At 54.6% G+C, this 17196-nt stretch overlaps 2 protein-coding genes and 1 long non-coding RNA gene across 8 annotated transcripts; 2 read left to right on the top strand and 1 right to left on the bottom strand.

Moving 5' to 3' along the window:
- The first annotated feature begins 2202 nt into the window (after positions 1-2202).
- On the top strand, positions 2203-5300 carry LOC107523250 (uncharacterized). The gene is made up of 3 exons (XR_009553029.1): positions 2203-2313; positions 2847-3005; positions 3566-5300. It is a non-coding gene; the product is annotated as an uncharacterized LOC107523250 (long non-coding RNA).
- On the bottom strand, positions 5296-15459 carry PLEKHH3 (pleckstrin homology, MyTH4 and FERM domain containing H3). Of its 4 annotated transcripts, none has more exons than XM_060203457.1 (13): positions 14770-15459; positions 12839-12894; positions 12409-12488; positions 12111-12302; positions 11868-12025; positions 11635-11755; positions 9168-9474; positions 8192-8399; positions 7840-7976; positions 7510-7642; positions 6872-7339; positions 6368-6559; positions 5296-5677 (listed from the first exon to the last, which is right to left on the bottom strand). In XM_060203457.1, the coding sequence occupies exons 1-13, from the start codon at positions 14929-14931 to the stop codon at positions 5504-5506; spliced, it is 2388 nt and encodes a 795-aa protein (XP_060059440.1). In that variant the 5' UTR covers positions 14932-15459; the 3' UTR covers positions 5296-5503. The 4 variants fall into 4 exon arrangements, 2 of the variants coding, with proteins under 2 accessions (XP_060059440.1, XP_060059442.1); XM_060203459.1 differs by having other exon boundaries at positions 7849-7976; XR_009553027.1 differs by having other exon boundaries at positions 5540-5677; positions 6897-7339.
- On the top strand, positions 13743-16557 carry LOC132541917 (uncharacterized). 3 transcript variants are annotated; one of them, XM_060203460.1, is made up of 4 exons: positions 13743-14563; positions 14666-14794; positions 15478-15582; positions 16260-16557. In XM_060203460.1, the coding sequence occupies exons 1-4, from the start codon at positions 14302-14304 to the stop codon at positions 16388-16390; spliced, it is 627 nt and encodes a 208-aa protein (XP_060059443.1). In that variant the 5' UTR covers positions 13743-14301; the 3' UTR covers positions 16391-16557. The 3 variants fall into 3 exon arrangements, with proteins under 3 accessions (XP_060059443.1, XP_060059444.1, XP_060059445.1); XM_060203461.1 differs by having other exon boundaries at positions 16252-16557; XM_060203462.1 differs by having other exon boundaries at positions 15820-16557.
- Positions 16558-17196: the final 639 nt, after the last annotated feature.

Genomic DNA, 17196 nt, shown 5'->3' with positions numbered 1-17196 from the left:
AGAGTGATGCTCTGGTTCTTTCTCACATCAATCAATCAATCAGTCCTTAACAACACAAAGAGACAAGTGTTTACCAGGATGTGGGATAGTAGAACCCTTGGATATTGATGGTGGAAATATAAAGGAGTACAGTTGCTGTAATTAGTGGTATGGCAATTCCTTGAAAAGTTAAATGCGGATGACAGGCAGTGCCGCAGCAGGTTAAGCGCACATGGTGGAAAGCACAAGGACCAGCATCAGATCCCGGGTCGAGCCCCCGGCTCCCCACCTGCAGGGGGTTCGCTTCACAGGCAGTGAAGTAAGTGTGCACGTGTCTGTCTTTCTTTCCGCCTCTGTCTTTCCCTCCTCTCTCAATTTCTCTTTGTCCTATCCAACAACGATGACAGTAACAACAACAACAATAAACAAGGGTAACAAAAGGGAAAAAGTAGCCTCTAGGAGCAGTGGCCTTGTAGTGCAGGCACCGAACTCCGGAGACAACCCTGGAGGCAAAAAAACCCCAAATCCACATATATATTATTATATAGTATATATAATACTATAGTATATATTATATATAATAAAATAAGAAAAAAGAAAATAATAATTGCATAATACCATATGATCCAGCAATTCCACATCGGGGTACATACCCAGAAAAGTTGAAAGCAGGGACTCAGATATTTGCACACACATGTTCAGAGCAGCATTAGTCACAAGATCCAATAGTTGAAAGCAACCCCAGGGACTGGGAGGTTTTGCATTGGGTTGAGTACACTTGTTCCCACATACTTGAACCCAGGTTCAAGCCCCCAATTCCTACCTGCAGGGGGGAGACTTCACGAGTGGTGGAGCAGTGCTCTAAGGGTTTCTCTTTTCTTCCTCTCTACTTCCCTCCTCCTGTCCTACCAAGTAAAAGAAGAGGGAGAAAAAAAAAAAAGGAAAAAATGTCTGCAGAGAGTGATGGATTTGTCATGCAGGCATTGAGCCTCAGTAATAACCCTGAGGGAAATAAAGAAACCCTAGTGTCCAGTCACACAGTTGAATGGATAAACACAAAATGTGGTCTATACAGTGGAATATTATACAGTCCCCAAAGGGGAGGAAAATCTGACATATCGTACAACATGGAAGAATCTGCAAACATCATGGCAAAGTTTAATAAGTCAGACACAAAAGGACAAATATTGTGATTCTATTTATATGAGGAACCTGGAGTGGTCAAATGCATGGAGACAGAAAGTTGAATGTCAATGGAGAGAACTGGAGCATTACTGTTTAATGGGTATGGAGTCTGTTTGGAAAGATGAAAAAGTTTTGGAAATGAATGGTGGTGAATGACTGCAAAATAACATGTACTGTATGCCACAGGCAGAAATGGTTAGAATGGCTCTAGGTTGGGCTAAGGAGTCAGCATGATGTTTATGCAAAAAGACTTTCATGCCTGAGGCTCCAGCGTCCCAGGTTCAATTCCCAGAACTACTATAAACCAGGGCTGAGCAGTGAGCAGTGCTCTGGTAAAGAAAAAAAAGGGAGTTGGGAGGTAGTGCACCCGGTTTAAGAGCACAAGGTGCGAAGCGCAAGGACCGGCTGGCTTAAGGATCCTGGTTGGAGCCCCAGGCTCCCCACCTGCTGGGGGGGGGGTCGCTTCACAAGCGGTGAAGCGGGTCTGCAGGTGTCTATCTTTATCTCCCCCTCTCTGTCTTCCCCTCCCCTCTCGATTTCTCTCTGTCCTATCCAACAACATCAATGGCAACAATAACGACAACAACAAGGGCAACAATGTGGGGAATATGGCCTCCAGGAGCAGTGGATTCGTAGTGCAGGCACGGAGCCCCAACAATAACCCTGGAGGTTTAAAAAAAAAAAAAGGGAGAAAGAAAGAAAGATAGGGAGAAAGGAAGAAAGAGAGAAAGGAAGAAAGAAATGTAAAGGAAGAGTTGGCTTGAATGCAACAGACTCCACACGCCCAACCCACCCCCACCTTGCCCCTGGTCCAGTGCGCTGGGCGAGCCTCACCACGCAGGCGCGGAGCTGGACTAGCAAGGCAGAAGGGGCGTGGCCCATCTGCCTCTGCTGAATTCCAGCTGCAGCTGCTTTGGGGGGGGAAATGATGGCAGGGTTGGGCTTTCAGCCTCGCCAACCGCCTGAGGCTGCACACTGCACACGCGCAGACGGAGCACCCGCGTGCTCCCCAAGTCCTGCGCACCCCGCTGCCAGGCATTCTTCTCTGGGGTGCCTCCCTCAGGGCTGGGCTGGCCCGCCCACGTCCGAAAAGCGATGCCCCGCAAGATTATCCTGCAGCTGGGCCAGTGTGGCAACCAGAGTGAGCCAGTGAGTGCCTGACCCTGCTAGTACCCTCTTCTGTCCCTCCGGGGCTTGGCACCCACCATTCTCCCATACGCTTCCATGAACCCCCAGGTCTGACTGTGCATGATGAAACAAGCCCCAGAGCAGAGCCACTGCTCCAGCCCTAAGCTGTGCTGGCTCTGAGACCCAGGTATCTTGGGTCCAATCTCTGAATGTGACATCTTCAGAGCTCTTGAAGCTTCCAGGAGTCTCTCCTCATCCCCAAGTTGGATTTGAGATCGGAAACAGCTGTGCCTCGAACATGGTATCAGCCCTTAGGGCATCGTCGAGTTCACCTAACACAGGGTCTACCAGATGCCCCCAGCGACTTACCCCCCAGGCCTGCCAGTGCCTCGGGGATCCCAAAAGGGAAGGGTGACCACCTGGCACTGTGGGACTGACAGGGCAGGGGGGCAGAAGGAGGGTAGGCAGAAGCCAGAACTGGAAGAATGGAGGCCTGGGCAGGCTCCAGCTGATGGGGTGCTGTCCTGAAACACACACACCCCCCTTACATACAGACGATAAGTACTACATCCCCAGAGCTGTGCTGCTGAATCCGAAGCCCCAGGTGATCCACTGCATCTTCAACCCCTCCTTATGCCAAGCTCTACAACCCAGACATCTGCCTTTCAGAGCATGAAGGAGGGGCTGGCAACTGGGCCAGCGACTTCTCCCAGGTATTGAGGTTCCTGTGCCAGAGACCCTTTATGTTTTCTTCCTGGGATAAGGCAGACACAGCAGCCTGGGGATTTCTGACTAGAGGAGAGAGAGGAAGAAGGAGGAGGAGAAGAGAAGAGGTAGAGGGGAGAGGAAAGGAAGGAGAGGGAAAGGAGAAGAAAGGAGGGTCATGCCTCCCTAACAAGAACAACTGAGGAGAGTTTATGCATATAGTGGGCAAATCTTTTGTAGTGTTTTGGGTTGAGGACCACAATGACAGAAGGTGATGCTTCCAGATTAGAGTTCCTAGTACTGCCCAGAGATTCTCCAGAATGTTCCTTCTGGCCACTCCTTTTCCATGTCTCTGACAGGATGAAAAAATCCATGAAGAAGTTTTTGATACCATAAACTGAGAAGCAGATGGAAGTGACAGTTTAGAGGTGAGAGGTTCTGGTCCATGGGGCACAGGCAAGGAAGCTGAAGGGTTGGGGAAAGGAAGGGGTTGACATGAACAGGAGTCATGTGAGAGAGGTTAAGTTTAGTGAACAGTAGATGTAAGATAGTGGCTTTTGTCCCTCAGGTAGTGTGAGGAAGACCACAGTCCTAGATGTCATGAGGAAGCTGCTACAGCCCAATAATGTGATGGTATCCACAGGTCGGATCACCGGACCAACCACTACTACACTGTCATCCTTAACATCATCCAGGCGGAGGTGGACCCCACCCAGGTAGGCAAGGATCCTTCTTTCCATGCCTAGAGGAGAGACTGCCACCACTGTTGCTGTGTCCACCCCAGGTCCACAAGAACCTGCAAAGGATCCAGGAAAGATAGTTGGCCAACTTCATCCCCTGAGGCCCAGCCAGCATCCAGGTGGCACTGTCATGAAAGTCTCACTAAGGGGGAGTCATCGGACTCATGACAACCAACCACACCAGCATCTCCAAAGTGAGTCTAGTCTCCAGAACTTTTGGGCACCCTGTTCCACTAGCTACCTTCATCATCTTTCCCCATCCCTTCCCAACTTCTTGCCTTGTACCTGGCTCCTATTCTGCAGATTTCCATTTCCTCTAGTTCTCTGAGAGTTGTCAGCAGTATTGACAAGCTACAGAAGCTGGAGGCCTTTTTTGGAGTAGTTCTGAAAGGAAAGCATCTCCAAGAACTTTGATGAGCTAGACAGGTCCAGGGAGGTTGTGCAGGAGCTCATAGATGAGTATCATGCAGCCACAAAGCCAGACTATATCTCCTGGGGCACTCAGGAGTGGTGATTTCCTCATCACTATTCAGTAAATCTTCACTGGACAGTTAGGCACAATCTCCACCATGCCTGGCCTCTCTGACCCAAATTCTCTTCACAGACAACCATTCTTAGTTAATTTCTAGACCCAGAACTGATTCTACTCCTTCTCTTCCATGCCCTGATCCCTAATATGTTTGTCTAACACTAATAAAATAATAAAGTCTAGTTGCATGTATACAGTCAGGGCTTGGTCCATGGATATGAACAGTGAAGGGATTTCCATGTTTCCCCCACTTCCCAGATATGACAGTAGGGTAGCCTTTCCCTGTCTTAGCTTCTTATTCCAGTCCAGGTCTTAGCATGTCTACTGTTCTCATTGGTATACCTTGCCTAGGGGGATACCATCTCTCAAGACTTCAAAGGGGTATGAGTTCTGTTAACTCCTTGATGCCTGCATTTCTGCTTCAGGTGGATTTATGTTGCCCCCCAAGAAAAAACACTGTGGGGGAGACTAAAGCAGGGACACTAGATTTTCAGCACCCAAGGCTGTAAGATCCTCAACACAATTCTAGCCAACATGATAAGCAGGAAGAGGCCAGGAGTAAGGCTGAACCCATCCTGATAAGCTCTTTTATCTGTGCCAGAGAAGTTCTTGGGTCTGGATCCTGTCCCAATCTTGTCTTCATTCCAGACCCACAGCAGTAGGCACACCAAAGATGAACCCAAACAGGGCCCAGAGGTGAACACCAGGGTAGGAACTGGGTAGTGCCAGTCCAGATGACTCATTGCCCTCTGGCCTGAGGGACGCCAGGAGGCCACCCTTACGCCACTCAATGGAGAATAGAGGGTAATTGCCAGCTTCAGAAATGCCTTCATGCCTGCCCCACCCACCACCCTATGGCAGCATACTGGCTAAGAAAAGGTTAAATCCAGAAGGTCAAGGAGGGTGGAGCACTGTGGTGTCCAGACTTCCCTCAATGCTGGTAAAAGCCCAGAGTGTAGGCGTCCTAAGGGGTGGAGCTCTGAGCTATGGGGTTCATTTGTCCCACTGACAACACTCCCACAGGAAGAGTTTGTGTAAATAAGGATTTTTTTCTTTTACTTGTCTTCTACAAATAAATTAAGAAACAAACTAGAAAATTGTCTGCATCCACTGCAGCTCTTGGTTGTGGGGTGTGCCCCGTCCCTGCAGGGCCAAAAGGGTCCATGATTCTCTCAAATCTCAGAGCAGTCCAGGCCCAGGCAGGAGGCTAGAGGGAGGTCCTGACCTCTTGGCAGGCTCAGTCCTGCAGCTGCCCCAAACAGCCAGGCTGTCCCTGGGGCTTGTCCAGGGCCGGGTGCTGGCTGGAAGGGGAGGTGTCTGGCAGGTCTTGGCATGGAGAAGAAGTGCTGCGAGGCCTCTCTGGGGAGAGGGTGGCCAAGTAGGCATTCACCAGCTGCATGATCTCTTCCACCTAAGAGAGGGCAGAGGGCAGAATGCAACAGGAGCCACCCAGTCCTCTTTTTTGTCTCACCCTCCACCCAGCTTGGGTCTCTGGGCTCCAGTTTCTTGACCAGAACCAAATATAAGCTGCCCCCCCCCACACCACCTGCAACCTTTCTCTTCTCATCACCACTCACTCCCCCACTCACACTTGCTTCTCTCTGTCCCCAAATATGCCAGCTTTAATCTCAGTGCAGGGCCTTGGCTACCAGGAATGCTGTTTTCCCACATCTTCCTATGGGTAGCTGAAATGTCACCTACTTTGAGTATCCTTTCCAGACCGCTCTGTCAACTGTGCCTGTTCTTTGTAGCATCCACAACTATCTTAGTCTTGGATTCCTTGTTAGTATCTGACTCCCCAGATAAATCTCCTGAGTGGGTGCTGCTGTGCCATGTGCACGGCCTAGGTTTGAGCCCGATTCACCACCTAGAAGCTTAAGTGTTGTAGTATACCAGCATACCTCCCCCACCCTTGTATGTCTTTTTCTAAAAAGGTTAGCCTACAGCAATAAAGCCCAGGAGACAAAAAAAAAAAAAAAAAAAAACCTTATCTTTGGCCACTGCTGGACCCCCAGTACTTGACCCATGATCCAAGTTCAATAAATATTTCTTGATATCTGCTTTCCCTCGTTCCTCCTGCCATGACCACTCTTCCACTCACCTGGGGACTCTGTAGAAGTAGCTGGCTCTCTCCCACCCTCAGTGCCAGGGTATGGGGGCCCATTAGCTGGCAGGCGGCCACATGGCCATAGCTGACACTGTGGATGGGCTCTGTCTCTCCGGGTCGGGATAGGGACATGGTCTTGGCTCCCAGACCCAGACACAGCTTCTGTGGAGTGCCCCCACCAGGCTCCTGTGAGAGAAAGGCAGGTTCAGGTGGAACAGTGTTAATAACCCTGCAGTATTATTAAGGGCTGGGGGTGAGCGTGGGTGATGGCTGTGAGCAGGGCTTCTCTCTACTCCCACCCCTCAGATCCACAGAGCATATGTGGAGGGCTCTAGGCTCCAGAGAGGTGAGGCCCCGAGGGTCAGTGACTACTAGGACTTCATAGGGCAGCTGTGCTAGGTGTAGAGAGTGAAATGGCCCTTAGTGGGGACCTGCGGCTCTGGGGCAGAGATGTGGGGCTTGGACCTCCAGAGCCCCCTTCTCCCTTCTCCCCCTCACCGTGCTCAGCTCCAGAACGTCATACCGAGCAGCGCCGAAACCTGGACACTGTGCCGCCAGAGCCAGGTAGGCAGCCATGGCCTCAGCTCGGCCCATGCCCCGTAGCCGCTTCCAGCCGCCCAGCACAGCAGCGGCCGTGCTGGCGCCACCTCCTTCCTCGCGGGCCACGCTTCCCGCCGCGCGGCTGGGTCCACCGCCCCGGGCCCGTTCCGCCCGCCTCTTGGCCAGGCCGGGGCTCCAGATTGCCCCGGCCAGCAGGGCGGCGGAGGGGGGAGGCCTGGGGAGCGGGCGGGGAGGGTCTTCGCGCGGCGGGGCCGGCGGCGGCGGCGGCGGCAGCAAGCGGTCCAGGTGTGGCAGGGGCGCCCGCGGGGAGAAGTCCCGGTGCAGGCTCTGCAGGCGCAGCGCCGCCAGGGCGCGCAGGGTGTCGTCGGGCGGAGGCGGCCGGCCGCGCAGCAGCAGAGCGTGAGCCTGCGGGAGAGGCCCTGGCGTCAGTGCGGGAGCCCCCTAGCGGAAACAGCTCGGGGTGTGGGATCTGAGATCTGGGTTCGAGTGAGGCTTCCCTGGAGTTGCCACAAGGTTATGAGACGACTCAGAAAGGGAGGCGTGCATATGGGGCCGTGAGTGCCGGAGATGCACACCTGCTCGAAAAGGAAAGGCAGTTCGTGACTGTCTGGGGACAGTCCTTCAGGGTGCAGAGGTCCGTGGAGACGCAGGCACAGTCTCCAACCCGAATCCGGGGAGTCCTCCAGCCCGGCGTCCTCGGTGGCCAAACTGCAGGAGATAAAAGAGCGCTTAGCCACAGGGGGCGGGGCCGGGGCGGGGCGGAATGGGCAGCCCAGGTGAGCAGGCCGGCAGGGTCGTCTGCGAGCCAGCTGACATCACTGTACCGGGCAAGTGTTGCTCAGTGGTTGACCGAAGCCGAGAGGCAGACAGGCTAATGTAGAGCAGGGCTGGGGCTGGACATTTACTTCTCAAACCTGGTGAGCACGTCGGCCACGAGAGTCCCTCCAGCCAGGGCTCGCTCCTGGGCCCCTTGCTGCTCGTACAGCGCGAATGCGTTGCGGCTCCGGGCCAAGCCCAGGCGTCCCACCAGCTCTCGAGCTACCTGGAGGGGCGAGGGTGTTGAGGGAAATGTCAGATGTGTATGTGTGTATATGTGTGGAGGGCTTACCAAAACGTTTGGAGGGGCTGACCCAGTGGGGGAATTGTGCTCTCAGGCCTCTTAGGCCAGACAATGACCTTTACCCAAATGATGAATAGGGCTCAGTCAGGAAGCTAGGAGAAAAGATTGAGATTTCAGGGGTTTTTCTCTGGCCTTACCTCCCCCGCTGTGGTGTGGGAGTCTATGGCCACAGGACAGGCACCAGCCCCTGGGCAGTGCACGGTACACAACAGCTCCTGCCGTCTGCTCAGCGCGGATATCTCCGCCAAGGAGGGCACCAACTCTCTGCTGCGCGTGCGCCCCAGCGCTTTCCGGATGAAGCGAGCGTATTCTGCTAGTTCCGAACCTGGGAGTGCCTGTTCGGTCCTGGGTGAGACAGAATGGCGAGCCTCAATGCTCACAGGGCTTTCCTCCTAACTCCCCTGCTCCTTATTTTTATTTTACTTTTTCAGCTTTCTACGGTTATAGTTTCTGTTATCTCATAGTGTTCTTCCCCTCCAAGTTCTTGAAGGCAGCCACCAGATCTTCTAAATCTGCCCTGGAGAGGCTAGATGGTGACTCACCGGGTTAAATGCATATGTTACACTACACAAGGACCAGGTTTCAAGCCCTCAGTCCCCACCTGCGAGGGGAAAACTTTGCAGGCGGTGAAGCAACGTTGTAGGTCTCTCTCTCTTCTCTCTCCTTTTCCCACCGAATTTCTGTCTCTTTCAAAAAAAAAAAAAAAACTAGATCTGTCCCGGTGTGCTCCATGAAGTTAAGTTAACTAAGACCCTTGACTCCACTCTCTTGACTCCTAATCACAGCCCTATTCCCACCTTCCCCAACTCTTTCTGAGCCCCATCTTAGGAGTTGGGATCCAAATGCAGCCACATTCTGATTTCTAACCTAAGAGCCCTGGCACTAAACTGCTGTATCAATCTTTTTATAATTCTTCTGCCCAAAGGGGGCGCCTTTTTTGTAATTCCACTGCCTTTGCCAGTAGGATGTGATTCTTGAAATTCCCACAAAAACACTGTACTCAGTAGCAGCGACCCTGCCTTCTCTGGGTCTAAACTGCCATCTGCAAAGCCCTTGGGGGGAGGTGACCATTCTCTTCCTGCCCTGAAGCTCCCTGGTGCATTCCCCTCTCACCTCTCCAGATGCCCCAGGAGGTGTCCCCGTACAGCTCCCCCAGGCCGGAAGGTGCAGCTCATGCAAGTGAGGAGCTGCCAGTACCGTAGGGCCGCAGGGTCTCGTGTGGCCGGGAGCCCAGGGGGCCCCGCGGGGCCTGAGGTCTGCTTAGCCAGCTGCAGGAATAGTTCGTCGCGGAGTGCAGGCAGGTCCCGGCAGGTCTGGAGCACACCCTGCATCAGGGGCCCTGGGCGCCGCGCTCCCTCTAAAGCCTGCAGTGCCAGAAACAGCCGCACTGCCTCCTCTCTCAAGGAAGCATAACCGGGACCTGCAGGAAGGTGGGGGTGGAGGGAAGGTTTGGAGAGGAGATGTAGAACCCGGCCCTGGGATGAAGGTGTGAACTAGGGAAGGTCAGAAGGAGTATAAGGGGAGAGAATAAGGTGGGAGAGAGTATAAGGAGAAGGAGGAGGTACCAATGACAGGAAGAGTTAAGGGAAAGCAGTGGTTCCTGTGGAGCCAAACTCTAGGCCTGCTACTAGGATGGATGTCCCTCCAGATCTGCTGACCATAGATTTAAATTAGTAAGGTGGGGGTCAGACGGACTAAGGGGCTGCAGTTCAAGCCCCAGACTCTGCCTGAAAGTCATGACCATAGGGCAGAAAGCAAGCTGACTTAGAAGTCAGAGACCCAGGGTTCTTTCCCAGATGTCCTTAATCCTCTAGTTTTAGGACCTGGGCCAGTCATCATCCCTTTTTGGGGAAAAGGATAACTGGATGAGGTCAGCACATTCTCCAAAAGTAGTGGCTTTTCCACCAATAGCAAGGGATTTGTGGCATGGTCATAGGGTTATACGAAGAAGAAAAGGGAGAGTCTGGTGGTAGTGAAGCAGGTTAAGCACAGGGGGTGCAATGCGCAAGGACCAGTGGAAGGATTCCGGTTCAAGCCCCCGGCTCCCCACCTGCAGGGGAGTCACTTCACAGGCAGTGAAGCAGGTCTGCAGGTGTCTATCTTTCTCTCCCCCTCTCTGTCTTCCCCTCCTCTCTCCAGTTCTCTCTGTCCTATCCAACAATGACGACAACAACAATAACTACAACAATAAAGACAAGGGCAACAAAAGGGAATAAATAAATGAATAAAATTTAAAAAGTTAAAAAAAAAAGGAGAAAAGGTCAAAAACTTATAAGGAAACATCAATGACTAGAATGAGACCCATACAGAAGGTATTCAGAGGGGTCTGCCCCCCATGCAGTCAGTTTTATCCTTTGAAAAATAAGACGAGCTGGGTGGTAGTGCACCTGGTTAAGCACTCACATTACAGTGTGCAAGGTCCTGTGTCCCCACCTGCAGGGTCACAGCTTCCCCAGTGGTGAAGTAAGTACTGAAGGTGTCTCTCTGTCTCCCTCTCTCTTTTTTTAAAAAAATTATCTTTATTTATTTTGGATAGAGACAGCCAGAATCAAGAGGGAAGGGGGTGATAGAGAGGGAGAGACAGAGACACCTGCACCCCTGCTTCACCACTTGTGAAGCTTTTCTCTTGAAGGTGGGGGCCAGGGGCTTGCACCCAGGTCCCTGTGCATTTTAACATGTGGGCTTAACCAGGTGCACCACCACCCAGCCCCCCCCCCCTTTTTCTTACCAGAGCACTGCTCAGCTCTGGCTCGTGGCAGTGTAGGGGATTGAACCTAGGACTTGAGAGCCTCAGGCATGAAAGTCTCTTTGCATAACCATTATGCTATACTGATACCCTCCCTCCCTCTCTATTGCCCCCTCCCCTCTTAATTTCTACCTGTTCTATCAGATATAAGGGGGGGAAGGAAGGAAGAAAAGAGGCTGGTGGGGGATTGGGCGGTGGCGAAGTGGGTTAAGCACATGTGGCAAAGCGCAAGGACCAGCGTAAGGATCCCGGTTAGAGCCCCCGGCTCCCCACCTGCAGGGGAGTCACTTCACAGGTGGTGAAGAAGGTCTGCAGGTGTCTATCTTTCTCTCCCCCTCTCTGTCTTCCCCTCCTCTCTGTCCTATCCAACAACGAATAGCGTCAACAATAGCAATAATAATAACCACAACGAGGCTACAACAAGGGCAACGAAAGGGGGAAAAAATGCCCTCCAGGAGCAGTGGATTCATGGTGCAGGCACCGAGCCCAGCAATAACCCTGGAGGCAAAAAAAAAAAAAAAAAAAAGAGGCTGGTGGTCCGGGAGGTGGCACAGTGGCTAAGGCACTAGACTCTCAAGCATGAGGTCCTGAGTTCAGTCCCCAGCAGCACATGTACCAGAGTGATATCTGGTTCTCTCTCTCTCTCTCTCTCTCTCCCCTATCTTTCTCATTAAGAAATAAATAAAATATTTTATAAAAAAAAAAAAAAAGAAGAAAAGAAAAGAGGCTGAATAGGCCCTCTGACTCCTAGATGTCAGTCTGGTGAAACATTTCAATTTCTTATTTCTAATCCACCTCAGCCATCCAGAGTACCTGGGCCATGGCAACACTCACCTGGGGCACTGATTCCATAAGGTAAAGGCAGAAGCGGGGCATATAAGGCCCCACTGGTATGCCTCAGAATTGGGTTCCGGTGGTAAATGAGGGCCACAGCCTCCGGGTCACTACAGCTCTCCTAGAGGCCAGGGAAAAAGGGTCAGGGTGATGGAGAAGGGAGTTCCCATCAACCCAAAAAGATTCTGAGTTTACTACCCGCCTTTTTCTTGCTGGAGTCCCCTCTCTCACACCTGAATGTCCCTGAGCAGCAATTGGGTGGGGGTCTCTAGCGGTGCCTTGGAAGCAATCACTTCTCTCAGTGCCACTCCCCAGCGGTCAGCCTCAGCCTGGCGGGGGGAGCAGAGCCGGATGCTATGCTTCCGGCCAGACACGGTCACTGACCACAAACCTGGGAGGAAAGAGACCACAGAAGGTAATCAGGGCAGGCTGGGGCCACTGCCCAGGAAGGAAAGCAAGTCCCCTCCAAGGCTCACCGGTCTCCTTGGGCCTGCGCTCTGGGCCAGTCACTGAACACAGGCTGGTGAGCACCAAGCTCCCAAGTCTCCGTGCCCCCTTCCCGCTGTTGCTGAACTGGTCCAGGGAGTCCCGGGTGAGTACGAACCAGGCCCTTCGTGGGGGCAACCAGGGCCTTGCCCCTCCTCCACGGGGCTCCCGATACAGCCAACCTGGGGAAAACCGGAGGGTGGTGAGGGGAGTCAGCAGGAAATTAACATTATCCCCTGTAGGTTTGGGATTGGGGGGGGCTCCAGAGTGCACGAGGTTAATCCTCACCTTTCACTACGATATCCGGGTCATCCTCCAGTGGCCCCTTATCGGGGATAAGACTCCGTGTCTCCTCCCAGCTCTGCAGCCTGAGGGAAGGGAGGGGTGAGCGAGGCTGCGGGTACTGCACCCCGCCTCCAGGGACTCCTCAGTAGGATCTCCCCAGACCCAGAGGGATGCGTTCTCCCAATCTGGGAACCCCTCCCCCCAACTGTGGGAACCGCCAGGCTCTGTTCTGACCTTGCACCAGAAATAGACCGGACCCCCCTCCTTCCTCCCCGCGCCCCCAGCTGGACCGCCCCCCGGGGACGCTGGCCAAACCACAGCGTCCGGTGGGTGTTAAGGCCTCTCCCTTATTGCACAACCAAACGAGGGAGGACAGGCAAGCAGGAGGGTCCGCTGGGGTCTGTAGACCCAGAGGTATAGGGGTGGAACTTACCTGTCGGAGACCGGCCCACTTCTCACAGGTTGAGTCAGTGTCACGTCCAAGGGGCCCTGAGGAAACAGGGCAGCCTTCAAGATGAGAGCCCGCCTCCCTCGGGATGCCCCTGGCTCCTGCTCCCAGGACTCTGCTGCTCAGGGGATTTAAGAATCAAGCCCGGGTAGTTAGTGGCTGTTTTGTAGGGAGCTGAAATCTCTGTGCTAGCCTCTTCCACCAGTGTCTACAGAACAGCCTAAGCTTGAGTAACCAAAGCTGTGTAGCCTCATCTCCATTATTCTATTACCCTTTGAAGATACAGACAGGGGTGGGGTAGAGTGGAAAGAACACTGACAGAATCAGGAGATCTGGCTTCTAATACCAGCTGAACCACTAAACCCCAGTGGGACCCTGGAACTTAGCTTCCTCATCTTTGGAAAGGAGTGGTGGATTATGTCCCTTCTCACTGAAAGTCACTTCCTCCTCATTTTTCCTTCCTTGGTTGAAGGACTAGCAGGTGGTTGACACAGGTGAGTAAAGGAAAGAGGGACCCTTTCAGTATAGTTTCTTGTACCTTCCTACCAGCACCCCTGAGATGCAGTGGTAGGCAGACACCCCTGCCCCTTTGCCAGGTCTCAGGAAGGGCTGGCCAGGCTAGGGAAGCACACACATTATCCATAGTAGGTGAAGCCTGGAATTTTCTCTCTGTCCCCATCCCTCAGAGCTTCAACTTTAAACTGGATTCAGAGAAAGGCACCAAAGGAGTCCAACAGTCAGGTTAGGTGGGAACTATGCCACTGTCTCATTGCTCCCAGACTCCTAAGCTAGAAGGGGGTGGGGGAGGAGGGCCAGGACACCTGTCCCCAAGTTCTGGGGGGAGGGGGGAGCATGAGAGAAGCAATGTCTCCTTTTACAAAGTGAAGACTGGGGATGCTGGGGTGCTATGACTCCCCAGAGTGCAGTGCCACCTATTTTCCGGAGGTTCTGAGAGGGGTTCCCAGTCACATCCCCAAGTGCAGGTGCTGACCACTCCCTAATCAGCTCCCCTAATCGCCATCCCCTGCTTCCCTCCCCCCCCTCTATATTTATCCACCCTCCGCCCCTGCCAGGTGCTGGCGCCCGCCCCAGAGGCACAGCCCGCCCCACCCGGGCATCGGGCATCAAGCCACTCGGCCTTCTGGGGACCCCTGAGCGGGGGATGGGGATTGACTCAAGCCACAACCACTGGAGTGTGGTTGCCTGGTGTGCAGGGACACCAGAGAGGAGACACCTCTCAATACCAATCCCACCTGGGTTTCCCCAGGGCAGATTCCCGGGCAGCCGGGTGTCCCCCCCAACACCCACCTCTAAGATTCCCCAGGAATCTCACCAGGGAGAGCCCAGAGTTCAGTCCTGAGCGACCAGGTAAAGATGAGGGGCCCTCGAGGAATTGTGGCCCCCAGCTCCCGCTCTATGGAGTTCCGGCCTCGGACCCCAACCCGAAGATGACCTGTCCCCCTCTCACAGGTCCCCGCGGCGGGAGCTCCCGCATCTGGCACCTACGCTCAGCGCTCAGCAACTGGGAGCGGAGCGGACCCAGGCGACCGAGCCGCCCAGCCGGCCTCGCCACATTCCTCGGCGCTGGCGGAGGCGGAAGGAGACGGGATGGGACGCGGGACCGGCGGGGAAGGGAGAAGCAGGGCCAGTTCGGGCCACGCGTGACACCTCCCCTGCCTCAGGGCCCCCAGCAGGTGGACAGCGCCCAATGTAAGGAGTGAGGCCCATAGGCACATCCCCAGCAGGGCTACTGCTTGACTTCCCTGCCTCCCCCCCTACCTCCCAGGCTAAAAACCTCTTCCACGTTCCCAGTCCACCAAGAGCGCGGTGTTTGTCTGGAGCAGGAGCAGAAGCAGATGCGACGGTCAGTTGTGGTGAGAAGGGCTGAGACAAGCTCCAAACCCGTCGGGACTTACCCTCCCGCCGCCCGCTGGACTCGGGGTACGTAGCTCAAAGGTTTCCTCGTCCTCGTCCTCGTCCCCGTCCCCACTAAGCTCGCCGTCCCCGTAGTCCCGGTGCAGAAGAGTGAAGCCTCGACGGCAGCAGAGGAGCCACCACAATCCCCCGGGGAGAGGCATCCGGGCAAGCAGCCGGGGGATGGGGGCGCGGGCAGCCGCGGCCGAGCTGCAGGGGGTCTGAGAAATTGGCAGGGCTCCGACGCGAGCGGGGAAGAAAGATGAGGCGGGAGGAGAAAGAGGGAGTAGGGACCCGGAGGAGGCAGCTTCAGGCGCTGGGGTGCACGGGGTTGCTAGCAAGAGTCAGCGGGGGGCTCTGTCTCAGAGCCCCTGGAGGGGGGAGGGGGAGAGTGTCCAGGGCTCGGGGAGGCGGGGAGAGGGAGCAATGTCCGGAGCTGGGAAGTGGTGTCCGTTGTAGTGTCCAGCCCTGTGGGGAGCAATGTCCGGTGCAGTGTCCGAGGTGGGCAGTTGTCCAAGCTTCAGGGAGGGTTGTGTCCGGTAGGGCGTCCGGTGGCCCGGGCCCGGGCCGCGCGTGCTGCGCTCCCTGCAGCCCCCGGACTGGCGCGCTGGGAGCGCGGCGCCGGGACCCCGCCTCCCCAACCCCCTAGCCCGCCGGGAGGGGGGGCCCCTTCCCTCTTCCCTCTTCTTTCTCTCCTCCCTTCTTTACAGTTTTCGTCACAGTCTCCTCCGTCCAATCCCTGAGCCTGGCGCCGGGTGCGGCCACCAATCAAGCTGCTGAAACCTCGGCGGGTTGCATCATGTGCCCCTGGCTAGGTGACAGCGGGGAGGGAGGGGGGACTGGGGAGGGAGGGGGCGGGGCAGTGTTAGCCGCGCCCCAGTCTCTGAGGTCAGACGAGGAGTGCTAGTGACGTTAGGGAAGCCCGCCTTCTTGCCTGGGTTTTAACTCTTGGCTAACCAGCAACAGACTGTAAACCCTTTGGGAGAAGCTTTGGAGAGCAAGGGGCGGAGAGGAAGACCCCCCCACACACACTGCTCCTGGTCTCTTCTCAGAGGTCCTATAAAGAAGCGAGCCTCAGTTCTCAAAAGCATGTTGAGAACGGCGGTGAACACAGCTCTAGAGGTGCCTCCCACCCTATCCTACCTCCTCCCCTGGCTGCAGAAGTCCAGTGTCTCACTCCTTTTCGTTGCAAAGAAACTGAGGCAGAGACTCTGGGGAAACGAAGGCCTAGGCCGGCAAGGAAATCTACTTTAGAACGCACTGCTCACTGAACTCCAGTAGGGAGAGTGACTTGGGATTACACGGGGTTCTGTGATCTTGGAATCCAAGGAGTGCCTAGCAGGGTGACTGTCCTGTGGTAGTGTGGAAGGGGTTAACCCCGACGCTGAGCGGGCCGGGCGGGGCCGCGGGCAGGGCGTGGTCAGGGCGACCTCGGGCGCGCTGCGTTGCTGACTCAGCGGCTATTCCCGCGGTCTCCGGTGGAGGGTTCCAGGTTGGCCCCCAGTGGATGGCGTGCGGGACCCTTTGAAGATCGGCGCCATCTCCCGGCCTTTGCTGGATCCTGACCCCTGGAGGTCGTGGCTCTCGGCAACAGCCACTGGAGGTTCTGGAAGAGAAGGCTAGCGCAAACTGTAGAGGCGGGCCCGGGCGGGCCATCAGGCCAGTGCCTCCCAGGAGACCTCCCCGCCACGCCCCGCCTTTCTTGCTTGGGATCCCTGGACTTTAGGCTGGAGAGGTCCGTGCAAGCTTTGCTGACCGGATATTAAATTGCAAGAGTTTTCGCACATGAATATCCTCCTGTCTGTCGTGATTGTGTAAAACAAAGGCCAGGAATCAATACGACCTTTTCGAGAGGCCAAGCCAGCCTTGCCTACACCCCAGAGGAAAGTGGTTTCCTAAGGATGGAAATATTGCAGCAGAGTTACTCTCCGTCTGAATCTCAGTCCCTCGCTTGCAGGGAACTTTTTTCCCTTGTCTCACCTCTCTCTCTCCGGAATGCACAGTGCATTTCCTATGACCCCTTCCCCAGGGAAGATGGAGAGCGACAGTCACCCCCATCACACCCACAACAAAGACTCCAGCGAATTGGCACACTGGAATTATTTCCTTGGCTTTTCTGCCAGGTTTTTTTTTTTTTTTTTAACTCGGCTCAACTTTTTAGATTACTTTTTTCTTCCCACCACAGTACCTTAGAAGAGACTGAACGGTAATCTAATTCAAAAACCCACCTCTCAACAGAGATTACCTGCCTTCATTCCATCCCCCATACTAAGAGCTGGCGCACACTCGCACACGCTCACGCTCACACTCCTGACAGCCTCAGCCTGAACATTCCAAAGACCATGAACTCAGTTCTCGCTAAGGCAGCCATTACTGGATAGCACTCTGTTTGTTAGAAAGCAATTCCTTGCTTTGTTTCAAATAGGAAC

This window comes from Erinaceus europaeus, chromosome 12 (genome assembly GCF_950295315.1).
Source record: "Erinaceus europaeus chromosome 12, mEriEur2.1, whole genome shotgun sequence".
NCBI lineage: Eukaryota > Metazoa > Chordata > Mammalia > Eulipotyphla > Erinaceidae > Erinaceus > Erinaceus europaeus.
This window is presented reverse-complemented; position numbering and strand designations above follow the sequence as displayed.

Excerpts from the sequence above, each read along its gene's own strand:
- LOC132541917 (XM_060203460.1), top strand. The coding sequence starts at position 14,302 with ATGACCTGTCCCCCTCTCACAGGTCCCCGCGGCGGGAGCTCCCGCATC. Across the intron at positions 14,795-15,477 it reads CGCCGCCCGCTGGACTCGGG|TTTTCGTCACAGTCTCCTCC; the intron begins GTACGTAGCTCA and ends CCTTCTTTACAG. Across the intron at positions 15,583-16,259 it reads CATCATGTGCCCCTGGCTAG|GTTGGCCCCCAGTGGATGGC; the intron begins GTGACAGCGGGG and ends GGAGGGTTCCAG.
- PLEKHH3 (XM_060203457.1), bottom strand. The coding sequence starts at position 14,931 with ATGCCTCTCCCCGGGGGATTGTGGTGGCTCCTCTGCTGCCGTCGAGGC. Across the intron at positions 12,026-12,110 it reads GCGCAGGCCCAAGGAGACCG|GTTTGTGGTCAGTGACCGTG; the intron begins GTGAGCCTTGGA and ends CTTTCCTCCCAG. Across the intron at positions 5,678-6,367 it reads TACTTCTACAGAGTCCCCAG|GTGGAAGAGATCATGCAGCT; the intron begins GTGAGTGGAAGA and ends GCCCTCTCTTAG.